At 50.6% G+C, this 22,879-nt stretch overlaps 1 protein-coding gene across 2 annotated transcripts in view; it reads left to right on the forward strand.

Annotated features, from left to right (window-relative positions):
* Window positions 1-1,954: 1,954 nt before the first annotated feature.
* mpdu1b (mannose-P-dolichol utilization defect 1b) overlaps window positions 1,955-22,879 on the forward strand; it is a 79,279-nt gene continuing 58,354 nt past the window's right edge. Inside the window, exons 1-2 of one of the 2 annotated variants that reach the window (XM_085977579.1) lie at window positions 1,955-2,112; window positions 14,107-14,172. In XM_085977579.1, coding sequence (XP_085833705.1) covers window positions 2,016-2,112; window positions 14,107-14,172 — 163 coding nt within the window. In that variant the 5' untranslated portion in view covers window positions 1,955-2,015. The remainder of the gene's footprint in view (window positions 2,113-14,106; window positions 14,173-22,879) is intronic. The other variant, XM_085977578.1, reaches the window with a different exon arrangement.

A 22,879-nucleotide genomic window follows, 5' to 3' on the forward strand; every position in this document is an offset into this window, starting at 1 on the left:
CCGCTCCACTCCCGCTCTGACCTCTCTGTCCTCGGCCTCTTGCATTGTTCCACGGAAGCTCAGCGTAATCTCGAGGAACAGCACCTCATCTTTCGATTAGGCACTTTACAGCCTTCCGGACTCAATATCGAATTCAACAATTTCAGATCATAACCTCGGCCCCTGTCATATTTTTATATTTTTTATCCACACTTTTGGTTTGTGCCTTTTCCCTTTCTCGCTCTCCCACAGGGCAGCTGTCTCTCTGCCAGCGCATTTCACACTTCATCGAGAGCCGTCCTTTGTCTCTTTACCTGTCCTATTACCATCTGATCTCGCCTTGAATATCTCTTAATGTCTCTTCACTGGGTGGGTGTGTGTGCTGTGAGGAGGATGCCGAGAAACTCCAGTATGATTTGGACAGGTTGGGTGATTGGGCAGATGCATGGCAGATGCACTATAATGTGGATAAATGTGAGGTTATCCACTTTGGTGGCAAAAACAGGAAGGCAGATTATTATCTGAACGGCAATAGATTGGGAGAAGGGGAAGTGCAACGAGACCTGGGTGTCCTTGTGCACCAGTCGCTGAAGGTAAGCATGCAGGTGCAGCAGGCGGTTAAGAAGGCAAATGGTATGTTGGCCTTCGTAGTGAGAGGGTTCGAGTACAGGAACAAGGATGTCTTGCTGCAGTTGTACAGGGCCTTGGTGAGACCACACCTTGAGTATTGTGTGCAGTTTTGGTCGCCTTATCTGAGGAAGGATGTTCTTGCCATGGAGGGACTGCAGCGAAGATTCACCAGACTGATACCTGGGATGGCAGGAATGACGTATGGGGAGAGATTGGGTCGATTGGGCTTATACTCGCTGGAGTTTAGAAAAATGAGAGGGGATCTCATTGAAACTTATAAAATTCTAACAGGACTAGACAGACTAGATGCAGGAAGGATGTTCCCGATGGCGGGGGAGTCCAGAACCAGGGGTCACAGTCTAAGGATAAGGGGTAAGCCATTTAGGACTGAGATGAGGAGGAATTTCTTCACCCAGAGAGTGGTGAACCTGTGGAATTCTCTACCACAGAAGGCAGTGGAGGCCAATTCATTAAATATATTCAAGAAGGAGTTAGATATATATCTTAAGGCTAAAGGGATCAAGGGATATGGGGAGAAGGCAGGGACAGGGTACTGAATTTGGATGATCAGCCATGATCTCATTGAATGGCGGAGCAGGCTCGAGGGGCCGAATGGCCGACTCCTGCTTCTATCTTCTATGTTTCTATTTTTTACCCACACCTTTGTTTTGTGCCTTTTCCTCTTTTTTCCTCTCCCACATGGCAGCTGTCTTTCATTCTGCCAGCACATTTCACACTTCATCTGACTGTCTGACTGGGAGGAGGGGAGCCGGGAACGGTGGCCAGAGGGTGAGCGGGAGAAGCAGGCCACCACACGTGGAGCCGAGCCGGCAACAGTGAGGAGGAGGCCGCGGGGACGAGGAGGACGGAGCGGCTGAGGGACATCGTGCTCCCACTGCCACTAGATGCCAAAGAATTGACTTTCTGAACACGGCGCTGTAAAAATAGCTGACGTGTCCCCACGGGGAGTAAGCATTCCATTGTACTTGTACTGGTTACATATGGCAAATAAAATTGAATTGAATTGCATCTAGAGCCATCTTTTGTTTCTTTACCTGCAATATTACCATCTTGTCTCGTCTTGAATACCTCTTAATGTCTCTTCACCTCCCAGAGCTTCCTTTTTGTTCTTTCATCCCCTCCCCCATTTCCTAGCCCCCAAACCGGCCTTTTAATCTGTTTCATTTCCTGCCTTTTTTTTCTCAGTTCTGACGAAGGGTTTCGACCCGAAACGTTGACTCTGTTTCTCTCTCCACGGATGCCTGCTGAGTTTTTTTTCCAGCGTTTTCTGTTGTTATTTGTTTGGCATGGTGTCGGGGCCGGAACCTTTGGCAGCGGCCTGGCCGGTTGAGGTGCTCCACCCGGACACTGCTGGGCCGCGGACACAACGGAAGCGGGTTGCCGCCATGGCGGCCGCCGAGATGCTGCGGGCGTTGCTGCTCCAATTCTTCCTCACCGAGCGATGCTACCAGGAATTCTTCCTGGAGTTTAACCTCCTGCACGGTGAGATCTCCCCCCGTTGATAAAAAAAAACACCAGCAAACCGGCCGCATTCAACTTAATTCGCCCCACCCGCCCCCTCGCCCGACTCCCATTGGCCGATTGCGACCCGCGGCGGCCAGCTGGTGCGCGGTTCCGATTGGCGGGGCGCGCTGTCAATCACCGCCGCCCGCCCCCCTTAAAGCGGTAACGTCCCCGTCGTGTATTTATGGTCCTTGGATGTAAAATACTCCAGGTGCAGGACTTGGGAATGAACTGTTTTAACAAACTGACCCTGTCCTGTCGGCTGTGGCTCAGTGGGTGGCTCACTGTCTCTCTCGACTCAGAGTCAGAAGGTTAAGTTAAATTAATATAAGAAGTCACACAACACCAGGTTATAGTCCAACAGCTTTATTTGAAATCACAAGCTTTCGGAGCGCTGCTCCTTCTTCAGGTGAAGTGGAGAAATGCATAAAGACACAGCTTATATAGTCAGAGAATCATGTCAGATGTTTACAGGTAACCATCAGTCAAAGGTGTGAATGGTGTCCAAACAGGTCAGTCAGGGAAACATTACATCAAAGAACAATGAGGTGGGGTCACAAGGGGTCAAATATTGCAGATGCTGGGGTCTGTATGAAAAACAAAAAAACAGACAAAAAACATTTTTTTTGGCTGGAAATCACAGCAGGTCCGGCCGCATCTGTGTAGAGAGAACAAGCCAATGTCGACTCGAGTCTGGATGACCCTGCATCAGGTGGGGTTACATGTAGCGTGACATGAACCCAAGATCTCGGTTGAGGCCGTCCTCATGAGTGCGGAACTTGGCTATCAGTTTCTGCTCGACGATTTTGCGTTGTCGTGTGTCTCGAAGGCCACCTTGGAGAATGCTTACCCGAAGATCGGAGGCTGAATGTCCTTGACTGCTGAAGTGTTCCCCGACTGGGAGGGAACACTCCTGCCTGGTGATTGTTGCGCGGTGTCCGTTCATCCGTTGTCGCAGTGTCTGCATGGCCTCGCCGATGTACCATGCTCCGGGGCATCCTTTCCTGCAACGTATGAGGTAGACAACGTTGGCCGAGTCACATGAGTATGTATCATGTACCTGGTGGGTGGCGTCCTCACGTGTGATGATGGTATCTGTGTTGATGATCTGGCATGTCTTGCAGAGGTTGCTGTGGCAGGGTTGTGTGGTGTCGTGGTCGCTGTTCTCCTGAAAGCTGGGTAATTTGCTGCGAACGATGGTCTGTTTGAGGTTAGGCGGCTGTTTGAAAGCGAGTAGTGGAGGCGTGGGGATGGCCTTAGCGAGGTGTTCGTCGTCATCGATGACATGTTGAAGGCTGCGAAGAACATGGCGTAGTTTCTCCGCTCCGGGGAAGTACTGGACGACGAAGGGTACTCTGTTGGTTGTGTCCCGTGTTTGTCTTCTGAGGAGGTCTATGCGATTTTTCGCTGTGGCCCGTCGGAACTGTCGATCGACGAGTCGAGCGTCATATCCCGTTCTTACAAGGGCGTCTTTCAGTGTCTGTAGGTGTCCATCGCGTTCCTCCTCGTCTGAGCAGATCCTGTGTATTCGCAGGGCTTGTCCATAGGGGATGGCTTCTTTAACGTGGTTAGGGTGGAAGCTGGAGAAGTGAAGCATCGTGAGGTTGTCCGTGGGCTTGCGGTAGAGTGAAGTGCTGAGGTGTCCGTCTTTGATGGAGATTTGTGTGTCCAGGAATGAGACTGATTCTGAGGAGTAGTCCATGGTGAGTTTGATGGTGGGATGGAACTTGTTGATGTTATCGTGTAGTCTTTTCAGTGATTCTTCGCCGTGGGTCCATAGGAAGAAAATGTCGTCGATGTATCTGGTGTATAGCGTTGGTTGGAGATCCTGTGCAGCGAAGAAGTCTTGCTCGAACTTGTGCATGAAGATGTTTGCGTATTGGGGTGCGAATTTGGTCCCCATGGCTGTTCCGTGTGTTTGGGTAAAGAACTGGTTGTCGAAGGTGAAGACATTGTGGTCAAGGATGAAGCGGATGAGTTGTAGGATGGCGTCTGGAGATTGGCTGTTGTTGGTGTTGAGTACTGAGGCTGTCGCAGCGATGCCGTCATCGTGGGGGATACTGGTGTAGAGTGCCGAGACGTCCATCGTGGCGAGGAGTGTTCCTGGTTCAACTGGTCCGTGGGTGCTGAGCTTCTGTAAGAAGCCTGTAGTGTCGCGACAGAAGCTGGGGGTTCCCTGTACGATGGGTTTCAGGATGCCCTCGACATATCCAGAGAGGTTCTCACACAGGGTTCCGCTGCCTGATGCGATAGGACGTCCAGGTGTGTTGGCTTTGTGTATCTTTGGGAGGCAGTAGAAGTCTCCCACGCGGGGAGTACGTGGGATGAGAGCATGTAGGATGCTTTGAAGGTCTGGATCGAAGGTTTTGATCAGTCTGTTGAGTTGGCGGGTGTGTTCTTTGGTCGGATCTGCGGGTAACTGTCTGTAGTGTTCCTGGTTGTCCAGTTGTCGGTATACTTCTTTGCAATAGTCCGTTCTGTTCTGTATGACGATGGCACCTCCTTTGTCTGCTGGTTTGATGACGATGTTGCGGTTGGTCTTGAGAGCGTGGATGGCGTTGCGTTGTGCTCGGGTGACATTCTGGACTGTCTTGTGAGTGCGGCTGATGAATCTGGCGTTGATGCATCTCCTGACAGCTTGAGCATACATGTCAAGCTTAGGGCAGCGACCCTCCGGAGGGGTCCAATTTGACTCTTTCTTCTTCGGTTGCTGCACTGCGGATCCCTCTGTCTGCTGTTCCGGATCATTGATTGTCTCATTGGGTTCGCTGCTGACATCTTGGGATTTGTGGAAGAATTCCCGGAGCCTCATTCTCCTGATGAATTCCTCTGTGTCTGCCGCGAGACCGATGGGGTCCATTTTGGTGGTGGGGCAGAAATTGAGCCCTCGGCTGAGAACTTCAATTTCGTCTGGTTGAAGGGTGTGGTCGGACAGGTTGACGATGGATTTCCCTGTGGTTTCAACCGTGGTACCGGGGGAGGCTTGGTTGCTGCTGCTGGTGATGCCAAGTTTCTCAAGCTTCCTGTTCTTGGTGTGCATGTAGGTAGCGTAGTTCCGTTGCCTTGTTTGTTTGGCGGTGTCTCGTAGCTGGTCTGCTGCGTCCTGAGCACAGGCTGAGAACATGGACTCCATCTCGGTTTCGAGGTTGCGGCGTCTGCTGTAGAGCTGGTGTACGAGATGGTTGAGGAGTGTGCGAGAGGTACGACGGCAGAGTCTCTCAGCGTAGTCTGTGTTGTAGGTCGACTTGAGTGGGTTAGTGATCTGTAGTCCTTTCGGGATCTTGTCTGCTTTCTTGCATCTCTGTAGAAACTTGATGCCCGTGTCGATATGCGCGATCTTCTTGGAGATCCTCTCCACTTTGAGCCGGCAGTTTGTGGTGTCGATAGTAGCCATGGTGTGGAGATGCCGGAGTTGGACTGGGGTGGACAAATGTAAGAAGTCACACAACACCAGGTTATAGTCCAACAGCTTTATTTGAAATCACAAGCTTTCGGAGCGCTGCTCCTTCTTCAAGTTAAATTAAAGCACATGGGATTGGGGGCAAGGTACTGACTTGGATAGAGAACTGGTTGGCAGACAGGAAGCAAAGAGTTGGAATAAACGGGTCTTTTTCCGAGTGACAGGCAGTGACTAGTGGGGTACCGCAGGGATCGGTCCTTGGACCCCAGCTCTTCACAATATATATTAATGATCTAGACGAGGGAACTAGATGTAATATCTCCAAGTTTGCAGACGACACAAAGCTGGGTGGGTGTGTGTGCTGTGAGGAGGATGCCGAGAAACTCCAGTATGATTTGGACAGGTTGGGTGATTGGGCAGAAGCATGGCAGATGCAGTATAATGTGGATAAATGCGAGGTTATCCACTTTGGTGGCAAAAACAGGAAGGCAGATTATTATCTGACTGGCAATAGATTGGGAGAAGGGGAAGTGCAACGAGAACTGAGGGAGCGCCGCACTGTCGGAGGAGCAGTGCTGAGGGAGCGCTGCACTGTCGGAGGGGCAGTACTGAGGGAGCGCCGCACTGTCGGAGGGGCGGTACTGAGGGAGCGCCGCACTGTCAGAGGGGCAGTACAGAGGGAGCGCCGCACTGTCGGAGGGGCAGTACTGAGGGAGCGCCGCACTGTGGGAGGGGCAGTACTGAGGGAGTGTCGGAGGGGCAGTACTGAGGGAGCACCGCACTGTTGGAGGGGCAGTACGGAGGGGCAGTACTGAGGGAGCGCCGCACTGTCGGAGGGGCAATACTGAGGGAGCGCCGCACTGTCGGAGGGGCAGTACTGAGGGAGTGCCGCACTGTCGGAGGGGCAGTACTGAGGGAGCGCCGCACTGTCGGAGGGGCAGTACTGAGGGAACGTCGCACTGTCGGAGGGGCAGTACTGAGGGAGCGCCGCACTGTCGGAGGGGCAGTACTGAGGGAGCGCCGCACTGTCGGAGGGGCAGTACTGAGGGAGTGCCGCACTGTCGGAGGGGCAGTACTGAGGGAGCGCCGCACTGTCGGAGGGGCAGTACTGAGGGAACGTCGCACTGTCGGAGGGGCAGTACTGAGGGAGCGCCGCACTGTCGGAGGGGCAGTACTGAGGGAGCGTCGCACTATCGGAGGGGCAGTACTGAGGGAGCGCCGCACTGTCGGAGGGGCAGTACTGAGGGAGCGTCGCACTGTCGGAGGGGCAGTACTGAGGGAGCGCCGCACTGCCGGAGGTGCTGTCTTTCAGATGAGACATTAAACCGAGGCCCCGTCTACCCCTTCAGGTGGACGTAAAAGATCCCACGGCCACTATTTCGAAGAAGAGCAGGGGAGTTCTCCCAAGTGTCCTGGGGCCAATATTTATCCCTCAACCAACATCACTAAAAAACAGATTATCCCGTCATTAGCACGTTGCTGTTTGTGGGAGCTTGCTGTGTGCAAATTGGCTGCTGCATTTCCCACATTACAACAGTGACTACACTTCAAAAAGTACTTCATTGGGTGTGAAGGGCTTCGAGACGTCTGGTGGTCGTGAAAGGCGCTATAGAAATGCAAGTCTTTCTTTTCCTGTCCTGTCCCTCCTGCAACCACCGAGCTGACTTCCTATTGCATCTTGACCGAACAGTAATGAATAGAGGAGACGGAATGTACCTTTTACTATTTACTGAGTAAATGGATGGACATGACAGCACATTGTCTGCATGGCAGAACCCGAAACTGAAAGTGAAAGACAAAGTAAAACCGAGCCCCCCAGCACCCCCTTTAGGTAACACCCGGGAACTGGGACAAACTTCATTGAAGCAAAACTCAAAACACAACACTTTCCATTCAGAGTTCAAGGAGGACAAGATTTGCAGGACTATGTGGTGGGGGGAAGAGACAGAAGAACATCGGGAATAGGAACAGGAGTCGGCCATTCGGCCCCTCGAGCCTGCTCCGCCATTCGGCCCCTCGAGCCTGCTCCGCCATTCGGCCCCTCGAGCCTGCTCCGCCATTCGGCCCCTCGAGCCTGCTCTGCCATTCAATAAGATCATGGCTGATCTACCTCATGGGTGCTCTGGTTTCCTTCCACAGTCCAAAGATGTGCGGGTTAGGTTGATTTGGCTATGATAAATTGACCCTTAGTGTTAGGGGACGTGGGGTTATGGGGATAGGGTGGGATATGTGTCGGTGCAGACTCGATGGGCCGAAATGGCCTCTATCTGCACTGTGGGGATTCTGTGATTCTGTGATCTCCACTTTCCCGCCCGATCCCCATATCCCTCGATTCCCTTAATATTCAACAATCTATCGATCTCTGTCTTGAATATACTCAATGACTGAGCCTCCACAGCCCTCTGGGGCAGAGAATTCCAAAGATTCACCACCCTCTGTGTGAAGAAATTCCTCCTCATCTCAGTCCTAAATGGCCGACCCCTTATTCTGAGACTGTGACCCCTGGTTCTAGACTCCCCAGCCAGGGGGAAACATCCTCCCTGCATCTACCCTGTCAAGCCCTGTAAGAATTTTGTATGTTTCAATGAGATCACCTCTCATTCTTCTAAACTCTAGAGAATATCGGCCTAGTCTACTCAATCTCTCCTCATAGGACAATCCCCCCCATCCCAGGAATCAGTCTGGTGAACCTTCGTTGCACTCCCTCTATGGCAAGTATATCCTTCCTTAGGTAAGGAGACCGAAACTGTCCACAATACTCCAGGTGTGGTCTCACCAGGGCCCTATATAATTGCAGTAAGATGTCTTTACTCTTATACTCAAATCCTCTTGTAATAAAGGCCAACACACCATTTACTTTCCTAATTGCTTGCTGTACCTGCAGGTTAATTTTCAGTGATTGGTGTACAAGGACACCCAGGTCCCTCTGAACACCAACATTTCCCAATCTCTCACCATTTAAAAAATACTCTGCTTTTCTATTTTCCTACCAAAGTGGATAACTTCACATTTCCCCACATTATAATCCATTTGCCATGTTCTTGTCCACTCACTTAGCCTGTCTATATCCCTTTGAAGCCTCCTTGCATCCTCCTCACAACTTACATTCCCACCCAGCTTTGTATTATCAGCAAACTTGGATATATTACATTTGGTCCCCTCATCCAAATCATTGATGTAGATTGTGAATAGCTGAGGCCAAAGCACTGATCCTTGCGGTACCCCACTGGTTACAGCCTGCCAACCCAAAAATGACCCGTTTATTCCTACTCTCTGTTTTCTGTCCGTTAACCAATCCTCAATCCATGCTAGTATATTACCCCCAATCCCATGAGCCCTAATTCTGTTTAATAACCTTGTGTGGCACCTTATCAAATGCCTTCTGAAACACCACATCCACTGGTTCCCCCTTATCTATTCTGCTAGTTACAACCTCAAAAAACTCTTAACAGATTCGTCAAACACGATTTCCCTTTCATTTATCCGTGTTGACTGCCCAACCCTATTATTATTTTCTAAGTGCCCTGATATGGGGATCGGGCGGGAAAATGGAGTCGAGGTCGAAGATCAGCCGTGATCTTATTGAATGGCGGAGCAGGCTCGAGGGGCCGAATGGCCGACTCCTGCTCCTATTTCTTATGTTCTTATTAATTAACCCTTTCTCATTGCACAATACTAGATCTAAAATAGCCTGTTCCCTAGTTGTTTCCTCAACATACTAGCCATGGTGTGGAGATTCCGGAGTTGGACTGGGGTGGACAAATGTAAGAAGTCACACAACACCAGGTTATAGTCCAACAATTTTATTTGAAATCACAAGCTTTCGGAGCGCTGCTCCTTCGTCAGGTGAAGTGGAGAGATGCATAAAGACACAGCTTATATAGTCAGAGAATAATGTCAGATGTTTACAGGTAATCTTTCTAACTGCCATTTATCACACCTCGGCAGAGAGATAATCACAGCAATCAAAGGTGTGAATGGTGTCCAAACAGGTCAGTCAGGAAAACATTACATCAAAGTACAATGAGGTGGGGTCACAAGGGGTCAAATGTTGCAGATGCTGAGGTCTGTATGAAAAACAAAAAACACAAAAAAACTTTTTTTTTGCTGGAAATCACAGCAGGTCCGGCCGCATCTGTGTGGAGAGAACAAGCCAACGACGACTCGAGTCTGGGTGACTCTACGTCAGGTGGGGTTACATGTAGCGTGACATGAACCCAAGATCGCGGTTGAGGCCGTCCTCATGAGTGCAGAACTTGGCTATCAGTTTCTGCTCGAGTTGGCTTGTTCTCTCTACACAGATGCGGCCGGACCTGCTGTGATTTCCAGCAAAAAAAAATGTTTTTTTGTCTGTTTTTTGTTTTTCATACAGACCCCAGCATCTGCAACATTTGACCTCTTGTGACCCCACCTCATTGTACTTTGATGTAATGTTTTCCTGACTGACCTGTTTGGACACCATTCACACCTTTGATTGCTGTGATTATCTCTCTGTCGAGGTGTGATAAATGGCAGTTAGAAAGATTACCTGTAAACATCTGACATTATTCTCTGACTATATAAGCTGTGTCTTTATGCATCTCTCCACTTCACCTGACGAAGGAGCAGCGCTCCGAAAGCTTGTGATTTCAAATAAAGCTGTTGGACTATAACCTGGTGTTGTGTGACTTCTTACATTCCTCAACATACTGATCTAGAAAACTATCTTGCATACATTCCATGAATTCGTCCTCCACACTATTACTGCATATTTGGTTTGTCCAGTCTATATGTAGATTAAAGCCCCCATGATTACTGTATTACCCTTGTTACATGCCTCTAATTTCCTGATTTATACTCTGCCCTACATTACAACTAATGTTTGGGGGCCTATAAACAACTCCCACCAATGTTTTCTGCCCCTTGCTGTTTCTTAGCTCCACCCAAACTGATCCTACTTCTTGATTTTCGGAGCTAAGATCCTTTCCTCTACTGTCTTTATCCCATCCTTTATTATCAGGGCTACCCCTCCTCCTTTTCCATTTTGCCTATCTCTTCTAAAGGTTAAGTATCCTGGAATATTTAGTTCCCAACCTTGGCCACTTTGCGGCCACGTCTCCGTAATGGCTATTAGATCAAACCTGTTCATTTCTATCTGCGCTATTAATTCACCTATTTTGTTGTGAATGCTTCGCACATTCAGATATAGTGCCTTTATCTTTGACTTATTTCTATTTTTCCCTGATGTCATCTTAGTCACTGATGCCCTTATTACCTTTGTTACTCTCTCTGTCCCTGTCTGACCCACTCTGCTTATTTTTACCCAAAACTCTGCTCTAGAGCCTTGACATTTCTCTCACTGCTTTTAAATTTACTCTTTCCTGAATCCTCCCCCCCCTCTTCATTAGTTTAAAGCCCTGTCTACTGCCCTAGTTATTCGGTTCGCCAGGGCACAGGTCCCAGCCCGGTTTAGGAGGAGCCCGTCCCAACAGAACAGCTCCCGCTTTCCCCAGTACTGGTGCCAGTGTCCCATGAACCGAAACCCCTTCCTCCCACACCACCCTGAGCCATGCATTTAAACCACTAATCTGCGTGTCCCTATGCCAATTTGCGCGTGGCTTAGGTAACAATCCAGTGATTATTACCTTTGAGGTTCTGTGTTTTAATTTGGATCTTAGCTGCTCAAACTCCATCAGCAGAACCTCATTCCTAGTTCTACCTAAGTTGTTGGTTCCTACCTGGACCACGACAACTGGATCCTCCCCCTCCCACTCCAAGTTCTTCTCCAGCCACGAGGAGATGTCTTTAACCCTGGCACTGGGCAGGCAACACAACCTTCGGAACCCCCGGTCGCAGCTGCAGAGAACAGTATCTATCCCCCTGACTATACTGTCCCCTACCACAACTACATTCCCTTTCACTCCCCCCACTTGAATGGCCTCCTGCACCATGGTCAGCTTGCTCATCCATCCTGCAGGCTTTTCCCTCATCCACACAGGCAGCAAGAACCTCATACCTGTCGGACAAGGGCAAAGGCTGAGGCTCCTCCAGCACTGCCCCTGGGGTCCCCTGACCTGCCCGAGTCGCAGTCACACCCTCCTGTCCCTGACCACTAACCAGACCTGTACCACTACCTAACCTAAGGGGTGTGACTGCCTCCTGGATCAGAGTGTCCAGGTAACTCTCCCCCTCCCTGATGCCCCGCAATGTCTGCACCTCAGACTCCAGCTCAAAAACTCTGAGCTGAAGTTCCTCAAGATGCAGCTACTTACTGCAAACGTGGTTGTCCAGGATCACAATGCTCTCCACAAACTCCCACCTGCTGCTGTTGCGGCACCGCGTGCACTGCCATCCCTATATGGCCTTGTTTGATTTAATTAGATTTGTAATTAGGTAACTTAGTTTAAAGTGTAGTTTCTTGACTACTTACTTGATCTGGATTACGTTCAAGGTACTGCAGTTAAATATCTACCTGTAACACACAGCACAAGTAATGTAGGTAACAAGCAATAACTCCTTCCCACTCTTCTCCAAATTCCCACTCTTCCCAAATTTCCAAATAAAACACTCTGTTTAAGTCCACTCCGTTTAATCCCACTCTGTGCAGACTAATCGGAGAGCTCTTTCAAAGATGGGCCGAGTGGCCTCCTCATGTGCTGTAAGATTCTATGAAGAAAGAAAGATTCACATTTATAGCACTCCCTCAGTACTGCCCCTCCGACAGTGCAGCGCTCGCTCAGTACTGCCCCTCTGACAGTGCAGCGCCCCCTCAGTACTGCCCTTCCGACAGTGCAGCGCTCCCTCAGTACTGCCCCTCCGACAGTGCGGCGCTCCCTCAGTACTGCTGCCCCTCCGACAGTGCGGCGCTCCCTCAGTACTGCTGCCCCTCCGACAGTGCGGCGCTCCCTCAGTACTGCTGCCCCTCCGACAGTGCGGCGCTCCCTACGTACTGCCCCTCCGACAGTGCGGCGCTCCCTCAGTACTGCTGCCCCTCCGACAGTGCGGCGCTCCCTCAGTACTGCCCCTCCGACAGTGCGGCACTCCCTCAGTACTGCCCCTCCGACAGTGCGGCGCTCCCTCAGTACTGCCCCTCCGACAGTGCGGCGCTCCCTCAGTAATGCCCCTCCGACAGTGCGGCGCTCCCTCAGTACTGCCCCTCCGACAGTGCGGCGCTCCCTCAGTACTGCCCCTCCGACAGTGCGGCGCTCCCTCAGTACAGCCCCTCCCACAGTGAGGCGCTCCCTCAGTACTGCCCCTCCGACAGTGCGGCGCTCCCTCAGTCCTGCCCCTCCGACAGTGCGGCGCTCCCTCAGTACTGACCCTCCGACAGTGCGGCCCTCCCTCAGCACTGCCCCTCCGACAGTGCGGCGCTCCCTCAGTACTGCCCCTCCGACAGTGCGGCGCTCCCTCAGTACTGCCCCTCCGACAGTGCGGCGCTCCCTCAGTACTGCCCCTCCGACAGTGCGGCGCTCCCTCAGTACTGCCCCTCCGACATTGCGGCGCTCCCTCAGTACTGCCCCTCCGACAGTGCGGCACTCCCTCAGTACTGCCTCTCCGACAGTGCGGCGCTCCCTCAGTACTGACCCTCCGACAGTGCGGCGCTCCCTCAGTACTGTCCCTCTGACAGTGCGGCGCTCCCTCAGTACTGTCCCTCCGACAGTGCGGCGCTCCCTCAGTACTGCCCCTCCGACAGTGCGGCGCTCCCTCAGTAATGCACTGGGAGTGTCGGCCTGGATTTTGTGCTCAAGTCTCTGGAGTGGGACTTGAACCCACGACCTTCCAACTCCGAGGCGAGAGTTTGGCCCTCTGAGCCGTGCCTGACATCCGGCATCACCTGATCTTTCTCTCAATGCAGAAGGAGGGGGTCCGGGAATGATCCAGCTCAGCACATGCAGCTAGCAGATGCGACCTCTGGGTGGGAGGGTCCCGATCTCCTGCTGCGCGAGGCTGCCTCTCCCCGGACAAAGAGCTAGTCCGGCCTGTTGGCGCTCAGGAAGCCTTGTGCACAGTTGCTCCTCCAGTGCCAGCTCCTGCAGGGCTCCTTAGAGGGAGTGCAATAAAGGTTCACTAGATTGATCCCTGGGATGAGAGGGCTGTCCTATGAGGAGAGATTGTGTAGAATGGGCCGATACTCTCTGGAGTTTAGAAGAATGAGAGGTGATCTCATTGGAATATACAAGATTCTTACAAGGGATTGACAGGGTCGATGCTGAGAGGTTGTTTCCCCCTGGCTGGAGCGTCTAGAACCAGGGGTCACAGTCTCAGGGTAAGGGGTCGGCCATTTAGGACTGAGATGAGGAGAAATTTCTTCACTCAGAGGGCGGTGAATCTTTGGAATTCTCTGCCCCAGAGGGCTGTGGAGGCTCAGTCGTTGAGTATATTCAAGGCTGAGATCGATAGATTTTTGGATATTAAGGGAATCCAGGGATATTGGGAGAGTGCAGGAAAGTGGAGTTGAGGTAGAAGATCAGCCATGATCTCATTGAATGGCGGAGCAGGCTCGAGGGGACGAATGGCCGATTCGTGCTCCTAATTCTTATGTTCCTGCGTGCAGACATAAAGTTAACATTTCTTCTGTTTCCATCCCTCTTTAGTTCCCTGTCTGAAAATTCTCCTCAGCAAAGTCCTGGGGCTGGGCATCATCGCAGGATCGGTGATGGGTGAGTGAGTCTAAACCTTCCTGAATTAAAAAAAATATCACCAACTAACCGCTCCCACCAGTAATGTTTAGATCCTGAATATAACTCGGCAGTTTATTTTTGCCATGGTTACTTTCTTCCCCCCCCACCACCCCGGAAGGCACAGGTAAGGGGGAATCCCGGTGTTGTGGAGTATTTTAAACCAACACTCGACACCAGGTTTTAGATCGATGGTCAAGTTGTCTTTATTGCACCGGTGGGGAGACGGTCTGCTCTGTTTTAGCCAGACTCTTTCCAAATTGGTGCAGCAAACACTACATTTTTATACATTACAATACACGTCAAAATTCATTCCTGCCACCTGATTGGACCTTGGCCCGCATGCATCTTCACTGATTGGTTGCCTATGCCGCGTTACATTAAAGTACCGCCTTTATTATCGGCCGTTATCCCCCAAACTGTTGTTGCACCGATGACCTTTGTTTATGCCGGATGGGGTCTCAGCAACATTGTACTTCTGACTCATTGTCCTCCTTTCCTGCCTCTCTCGGCCTCTTTTACTTCCAACTCATTGTTTTACTTTCCTGCCGGAACAGAATTTACATCCTCTTAAGCCTCTTATGGTTTCCACATCCAACTATGTTATCTCAACTGCCAATTCAGCAACTTAGAAAAAGCTTACTACTGCAAAGTATGGTTTTTATTACACCATTCAGTGAAACTGCCAGCGATGTCAGTTTAACTCTTTCCCCACTGCAATCCCCCCTTTTGGTACTTGGCCCTTGCCCAAGTTAAACCACATGTATAAGCATCGCTGTGCCTCCTGCCCCATGCGGTGATCAGACGCTGGCTCGGGAGGCCCTGCATACCCATCATGTTTAGAGCAAACTTGTGTTTTCCAGCTCTTTGCGACTCGCTTTAGCTCTTTGTTTGGTCCGTTTCTTTTTACAAGCGGTGCTTGCTGCTATTCCCCATCCTATAGCCATGACTAACTGTACTATCACTAATATATGAGAAATGATGTGGATCCATGGGTGTATGTTGACATTCATTTCCCAATCCCACAGCTTCTCATACCACAGGACTTCCTGTAGCTCTACCTCTATGTCCCTTTCTAATTCCCCAAGATTCCTTTGCAACACCATATATTGTTTCACCATCTTACTTAAATCCTCTTTCATTTCTTGCAGGCGGGGTATTGGGGCTCCTACCGGATCTTCATAATTGACCAACTCATCCTTTAGACTATCTGGCACATTTAGTTTTATTTCCTCCCTTGAATGTACGCAATCTGGTGTGTCCAACTGTCACAGGGATCTTTGGCGTAAAGCAGAAGTTAGATATTGTGATTGCACATACAAGGTTACTCCAGCTCTGTGGTGACTATACAATACTCCCCTTCGCCTCTATATCCCAAGCGGGTGTGATGGTGATCGACATGTGATAATTCCAACACACACCCCTCTGTCTTATTATAGCCGCACTCATCCTTAGGGCCTTCTCCAGCCGGATGTGGGCATATCGTAAGCGTGCCTTTCCCGTGACATCTGTTTAGGGAGACTCCTCTCATAGTACCATTCTTCCTGATGGCATAGGTATCAATTGGATAGTATTGGAGGTACGTCTCACCCCTCACTGTGCCTATGTTTGTTACCTGGTACTGTGGGTATGGAGTCGTGTCTAGTCCCACCACTGGTATCAGGAGTACCATGCCCATCATTGCTGTCACTTCTGCTTTACATTTTTGTATCACTGGATATACTCTGGTTATCCCTTTGAGGGTACAAGCACTCAGAGGGCCCGGATTCTGGCTCATGCCATGGAGCTGTGTGCTGTTAATCCAGGCTGGTACCTCGCCTCGCTGTATCTGTGCCAGATTATGTTTTAACTGTCCAGTAATCCATTGGCCATAGGCATGACACAAGCCTCTCCCTACCCTGTCTTTTGCCTGTTTCTCATCTCTATGGTTTAGTTTGTTACATAGAAACATAGAAGATAGGAGCAGGAGTCGGCCATTTGGCCCCTCGAGCCTGCTCCGCCATTCAATGAGATCATGGCTGATCATCCAAATTCAGTACCCTGTCCCTGCCTTCTCCCCATATCCCTTGATCCCTTTAGCCTTAAGAAATATATCCAACTCTTTCTTGAATATTTTTAATGAACTGGCCTCCACCGCCCTCTGTGGCAGAGAATTCCACAGGTTCACCACTCTCTGGGTGAAGAAATTCCTCCTCATTTCAGTCCTAAATGGCTTACCCCTTATCCTTAGACTATGACCCCTGGTTCTGGACTCCCCCGCCATCGGGAACATCCTTCCTGCATCTAGTCTGTCTAGTCCTGTTAGACTTTTATAGGTTTCGATGAGATCCCCTCTCAATCTTCTAAACTCCAGTGAGTATAAGCCCAATCGACACAATCTCTCCTCATACGTCATTCCTGCCATCCCAGGTATCAGCCTGGTGAATCTTCGCTGCACTCCTTCCATGGCAAGAACGTCCTTCCTAGCATGGTCCTCTAGAACCTTGATTCCCTCGAGTAATTTCCTTATCGTATGTCCTCCCAACTCTGATCCTTGTCGAACCAAACCAGTTTCCTTCTCTAAAATCTGTTGCCTTACCCCTTGTAGTCGTTCCACACTACTCTGGACTCCTTGTATATCTAGGGCATTAATGAATGATGTCCCCGTGTTTATTCCCGTGAGTATATCGGTTCCTAAGCTCCTTTTAATCCTTTGGTGGAATGCAGCATGTCCCCTGAGATTAGTAGCCCCTGTCGCATCAGCACCTTGGTTAATTAGATTCCTTATCATATGTGCATACAATTCTCTAGTTTTAGTAAACCTTTCACAATATCCTGGCCATTGTAACATGGTTAAGTTCATTAGCACCGGTACAATTTCGTGTCTCACGTTACCATACAATTGTTCTCCCTCAGTGAATAATACTAGTCCATTCATGGGTCCAGGTTTCATATCTGGACATTGTAGCATCCTCGGTTCGCTTGTCTCTTCTTTCTGTGTATTGGGAGCCATGGATGAGACTCCGAATGTGATTGTTCCATTAAAACATGGTGCTTCTTCTTCATCATGTACTTGTCGTGTAATGTGGGATGTCCCTTCGCTTATTTCATGTCCCAGCACTAATCCCACCTTCATGGTGAAGTTTCCCTGTAAATGAAGCAGAAGCCTGGTGGTCACCAGAGGTTAGTTTATCTCCGGTGTTTATTCCATTGTTCCTGTGGGATTTAAGATCAGAGGGGTTATTGTTGTACCGTTTTGATTCAGTCCAATGTTTCCATCTACCCTTTCCCCTCATATCTATACATGCGCACGTATCGCTGGTCATGATAACCTCAAATGGTTCGGTCCATCTAGGTGAGAATCCCGATCTCTCTGGCAATATTTTAACAAATACCCGCTCGCCCACCTTGGGTAGGGGCTCCGAGGGCCCCTGCTTTTGTGTATTTTTATCTCTGATGTCTTGTTGTTCTTTAATTTCTTGTTTGAGCTCTTTCAATTGATTATCCGATGTTTGTACGTATTTCCTAATTTTATCTTTTAAGGGTCCTAGTCTCTCGCTACCAGATGCTACTCCTTCCGGCAGACACGTTGCTCGTCCAGTCATGAGTTCATATGGTGTCAGTCCGGTCACCCTGTTTGGGGTGGCTCTCAGCCTCATCAGGATACACGGAAGGACATCCACCCATCCCTGTCCGGTTTCGGCTATGGCCTTGCTTAAGGCTGTTTTCAGGGTTCTGTTCATTCGCTCTACCATGCCTGAGCTTTGCGGATGATAAGGGATGTGGAACTTCTGTCTTACTCCCGGTAACTTACAAGCTTCCTTCATTACCTTTCCTGTAAAGTGGGTACCTTGATCTGAATCTATTTGCCACGGGACCCCCCCATCTCGGTATCACTTCGTATGCAAACATTCGGGCCACAGTCTGAGCACTACAGTCTCTGGTAGGGAATGCTTCCACCCACCTTGTAAACTGGCCTACGATCACTAGGCAGTATTTCTTCCCTCTACTGTTGGGTAGGGGTTCAGTAAAGTCTATCTGGAGGTTTTCCCAGGGGCCTTTGGGTCATGGCTGGTGGGTCATTCTAACCTTTATGGGCCTACCTGGGTTGTGCTGTCCACAGATGATGCAGCGTCTGCAGTATCTTGCCACATCTTGTCCCATTCCACCCCACCACCAATCTATACTTAGCCTACCTATCATGCCATTCTGCCCCCCCTGGTCTGGCTCGTGGTATATTTTCAACAAATTCTCCTGAATACAGCGATGGGCTACCACCCTGTGATCCTTTTTCCATATTCCATCTCTACCTCTGGCTGTGCCTCTCTTTGTCCACTGCTCCTGCTCCTCCATTTCGGTCTCCTCTTGGATTCTTTTAATGTTCACTTCCTCTGCTGTTATTCTACCTGATGCTCTTGCTGCCTGATCAGCGAACATATTTCCTTTTTGTTGCTCGCTCACTATCTTGCGGTGTGCCTTTATTTTAATCACTGCTACCTCTTCTGCTCCTTCTACTAGGTCTCTCACTACCTCCTCATGCTGTATTTGTCCTCCTCCGGAGGTTACATATCCTCTCCTATTCCACGCTGTCATATAATCATGCACTACCCCAAACGCATACCCACTGTCTGTATATATTTACTCATTTTCCTTTTGCCAATTTCAATGCTTCTGTGAGAGCCACTAGTTCTGCTACCTGCGCTGAGGTTCCTCCTTCAAGCCCTCCCTTTGCGACTGTTTCTCCGTTCTCGGCTACTACTGCCCAACCAGTGTGTGGCTCCCCATTTATATCTCGGCGAGATCCGTCTACATAAAAGGTGTTTTCGGGATTTTCAAGGGGCGATTCTGATACGGTTCCTCTGACCTCCTCGTCGATTACTAACTGACACTCGTGTGCCTCACCCTCTGATAGCATTCCCTCTGCGGGGTTGACTCTGTGGGGGAAAAATTCGGTATCGCGTCGTTTGGGGCACCATTATCGGCCGTGCGCAGAGTTTAGCGCCTGGCGCTAATTATCGCCTCCCGACGGCAAACTTGGCTTTTATCGCCCCTGGAGGTGATTGGAGCGCTAAATCAGGCGCTTCACACCTGTCTTAAGGCGCAAAGGCCGAGGAGCGAGGCGCTACCTCAGAGCGCTGGCGAAGCAAGGAAGGGTAAATCAAAATAAACCTGCAAAGTGCTGCTCAGTCCCCAAAACTCCTTCACACAGCGTTGAATCTCTCCAGAAGTCTCTCTCTCTCTCTCTCTCTCTCTCAGAATGCGTGGTGCAAAAATGTCACCAACAAAAAAAGGCAGGAAGCGGTCGCCTTTAAATAGCGCTCCCCCAGTCCCTTCCTGACTGCAAAACGCTCCCCTCAACCTGTCGTTGCTAGCGGCAGGCGGTAAGGCAGGGGGCGCCACTCAATATCTGGTCCGGGGCGCTAACGAGGCGTTGCGCACTCGACTGACGTCACAATCTGCCGGCGCAGGAGATCGTGGCGGTAGTGTTTAGTGCCGCCGCAAAATGACTGGTTAATTTCGCGAGCGGCGCAAACATCGCCGCGCCCGGGCGCTAGTGGCTTTGCGCCCCATTAGCGCCCTCTTAAGGCGCTAACGGGAGGTGCAAACAACTGAATTTTCCCCCCTATGTTCCCTTATAATCTAGACTGACCTGTCCCAAGCCGCCCTCCTGTCGGATACAGCCTTCATTTTGCCTGTGTTTAGCAGCTCCACCACTGTGTGTTGCGTGTGTAATATCGGCTGTCCTGACATAGTGACGGGCTCACATAGCCGCACCGCCCATGCGGCGCAGTCGAGGGCCGCCACGCTTCTCGCCATTCCTTTAGCCACGGGGGTTTGATGGGTGTGGCTGGTAATGCTCCCATGTGTCCTTTGGCATCCTCTGATGCAATCATTATGTCATCGACATATTGGAGTAGGGTGCTCTGGTACTTTGATAGGTCTAACTTGTCTAAGGCTTGACTCAGTACACGGTGGAATATATTTGGACTATTGTGGAACCCCTGGACCCTGGTCCATGGATACTGTCTATCCCCGACAGTAAAGGCGAAATTTCCTTGTGATTCCTCTGCCAATGGTATGGACCAGAACCCGTTCGCTATATCCAAGACTGTAAATATTTTAAAGTCTGGTTTCAGACCATTAAATATCTTATTCAATGCGGTCTGCACAAATTTACACCAACCAGAATTTCACCGTGGCCACAATAAAAGTCTGATTTTAATAGGTTAATAGAAACATAGAAGATAGGAGCAGGAGTCGGCCATTCGGCCCCTCGAGCCTGCTCCGCCATTCAATGAGATCATGGCTGATCATCCAAACTCAGTACCCTGTCCCTGCCTTCTCCCCATATCCCTTGATCCCTTTAGCCTTAAGAAATATATCTAACTCCTTCTTGAATATATTTAATGAATTGGCCTCAACTGCCTTCTGTGGTAGAGAATTCTACAGGTTCACCACTCTCTGGGTGAAGAAATTCCTCCTCATCTCTGTCCTAAATGGCTTACCCCTTATCCACACCTTTCTTTTGGCCCTTCCCCCTTTCCCTCTCTCCCACATGGCAGCTGTCTCCCATTCTGCCAGCGCATTTCACACCTAATCTAGAGCCGCCTTTTGTCTCCACTAGTCCGCTCACCATCTTGTCTCGTTTTGAATACCTCTTAATGTCTCTTCACTTCTCTTTTGTTCTCTCCCAGCCTGGCCTCTTAATCTGTTTCATTTCCTGTGCTTCTTTAGTCTTGACAAAGGGTTTCGACCTGAAACGTTGACTCTGTTTCTCTCTCCACGGATGTTGCCTGGCCTGCTGAGTTTTTCCAGCATTTTCTGTTGTTATTTCGGATTTCCAGCATCCGCAGTATTTTGCTATCGCACTGGAGTAGTATACATTACAACACACATGTCAAAATTCATTCCTGCCACCTGATTGGACCTTGGCCCGCATGCATCTTCACTGATTGGTTGCCTATGCCGCGTTACATTAAAGTACCGCCTTTATTATCGGTCATTATCCCACAAGCTGTTGTTGCACCGATGACCTTTGTTTATACCAGATGGGGTCTCATCAACATTGTACTTCTGACTCATTGTCCTCCTTTCCTGCCTCTCTCGGCCTCTTTTACTTCCAACTCATTGTTTTACTTTCCTGCCGGAACAGAACTTACATCCTCTTAGGCCTCTTATGGTTCAACATCCGACTATGTTATCAACTGCCAATTCAGCAACTTAGAAAAAGCTTACTACTGCAAAGTATGGTCTTTATTACACCATTCAGTGAAACTGCCAGCGATGTCAGTTTAACTCTTTTTCCCCACTGCACCGGCAACCCCTCACTCCGGTACCTTGCCTTCTACCTGTGCTGATTGACCAAGGGGGGCATCACAGCCGAGCTGGATCCTGTGTTGTCGTCCCCCGGGCAGCCGCACTTTCCAGCATGGGTTCTCCGCCTGCCCCCCAGGGACAGCTGACCGGTATTCCCCCCCACCCCCTGCACCCTCTATCTAGCCAAATACCTCAGGTCCTAAGTTGGAAGAGGTGAGCGATCCCGGGGCCTCCCGGGCAGTCTGGCTCGACGGCTCGCTGATCCAAGCAGCCGTGAGAGGAGCCGAGTTCCCGTTGTGCTGTCACGGGGTGGGGGGCGGCAGAAACCCGAGGGAGCTGATCGGCCGGGGGGGGGAAGCACCTCTCGCACGTTCTGGCTTTCCTGGGGTGCTGACGGCTCCGACGTGGGGAACCTTCGCGTGGCCTGGGAGAGGGGGGCCGAAATCTACTCCCCCCACCCGCCCCCCCCCCCCCCCCAAATCATTTCTTGCTTCTCAAAGGAGAAAGAATGAAAACCAATCGGAATGGAGGAGCTGAATTTTTCTCCCGGTATCCAGTTGTGTGTTTCTCCCTAGTAGTAACAGGCAGCCAATGGGACGTACTTGGACCCAAACCCTCGCCCCCGCCCCCCCCAACCCCAGCGATTCAAAACCTCGAGAGGTGACAAGTTGCACCCGATAGATTGATCAATCGTTCACCCATCACCCCCTGTGCTCGCTGCCCTACATCCGCTCCCGGTCCGGCAACCCTTCCAGTTTAAAATTCTCATCCTCGTGTTCAAATCCCCTCCACGGCCCCTCGCCCCCCTCCCTATCTCTGTCACCTCCTCCAGCCCCTACAACCCTCCCTATCTCTGTAACCTCCTTCAGCCCTACAACCCTCCCTATCTCTGTAACCTCCTCCAGCCCCACAACCCTCCCTATCTCTGTAACCTCCTCCAGCCCCACAACCCTCCCTATCTCTGTAACCTCCTTCAGCCCTACAACCCTCCCTATCTCTGTAACCTCCTCCAGCCCCTACAACCCTCCCTATCTCTGTAACCTCCTCCAGCCCTACACCCCTCCCTATCTCTGTCACCTCCTCCAGCCCTGCAACCCTCCCTATCTCTGTAACCTCCTTCAGCCCTACAACCCTCCCTATCTCTGTAACCTCCTTCAGCCCTACAACTCTCCCTATCTCTGTAACCTCCTCCAGCCCCTACACCCCTCCCTATCTCTGTAACCTCCTCCAGCCCCTACAACACTCCGAGATCTCTGCGCTCCTCCAATTCTGGCCTCTTGCCCATCCCCGATTTCCGTCGCTCCACCATTGGCGGCCGTGCCTTCAGCCGCCTGGGCCCCAAGCTCTGGAATTCCCTCCCTAAACCTCTCCGCCTCTCTCTCCTCCTTTAAGA

This window comes from Somniosus microcephalus, unplaced genomic scaffold, assembly GCF_052327205.1.
Source record: "Somniosus microcephalus isolate GS21.2 unplaced genomic scaffold, FLI_Smic_1.0 unresolved_chr4, whole genome shotgun sequence".
In the NCBI taxonomy this organism is placed as follows: Eukaryota; Metazoa; Chordata; class Chondrichthyes; order Squaliformes; family Somniosidae; genus Somniosus; species Somniosus microcephalus.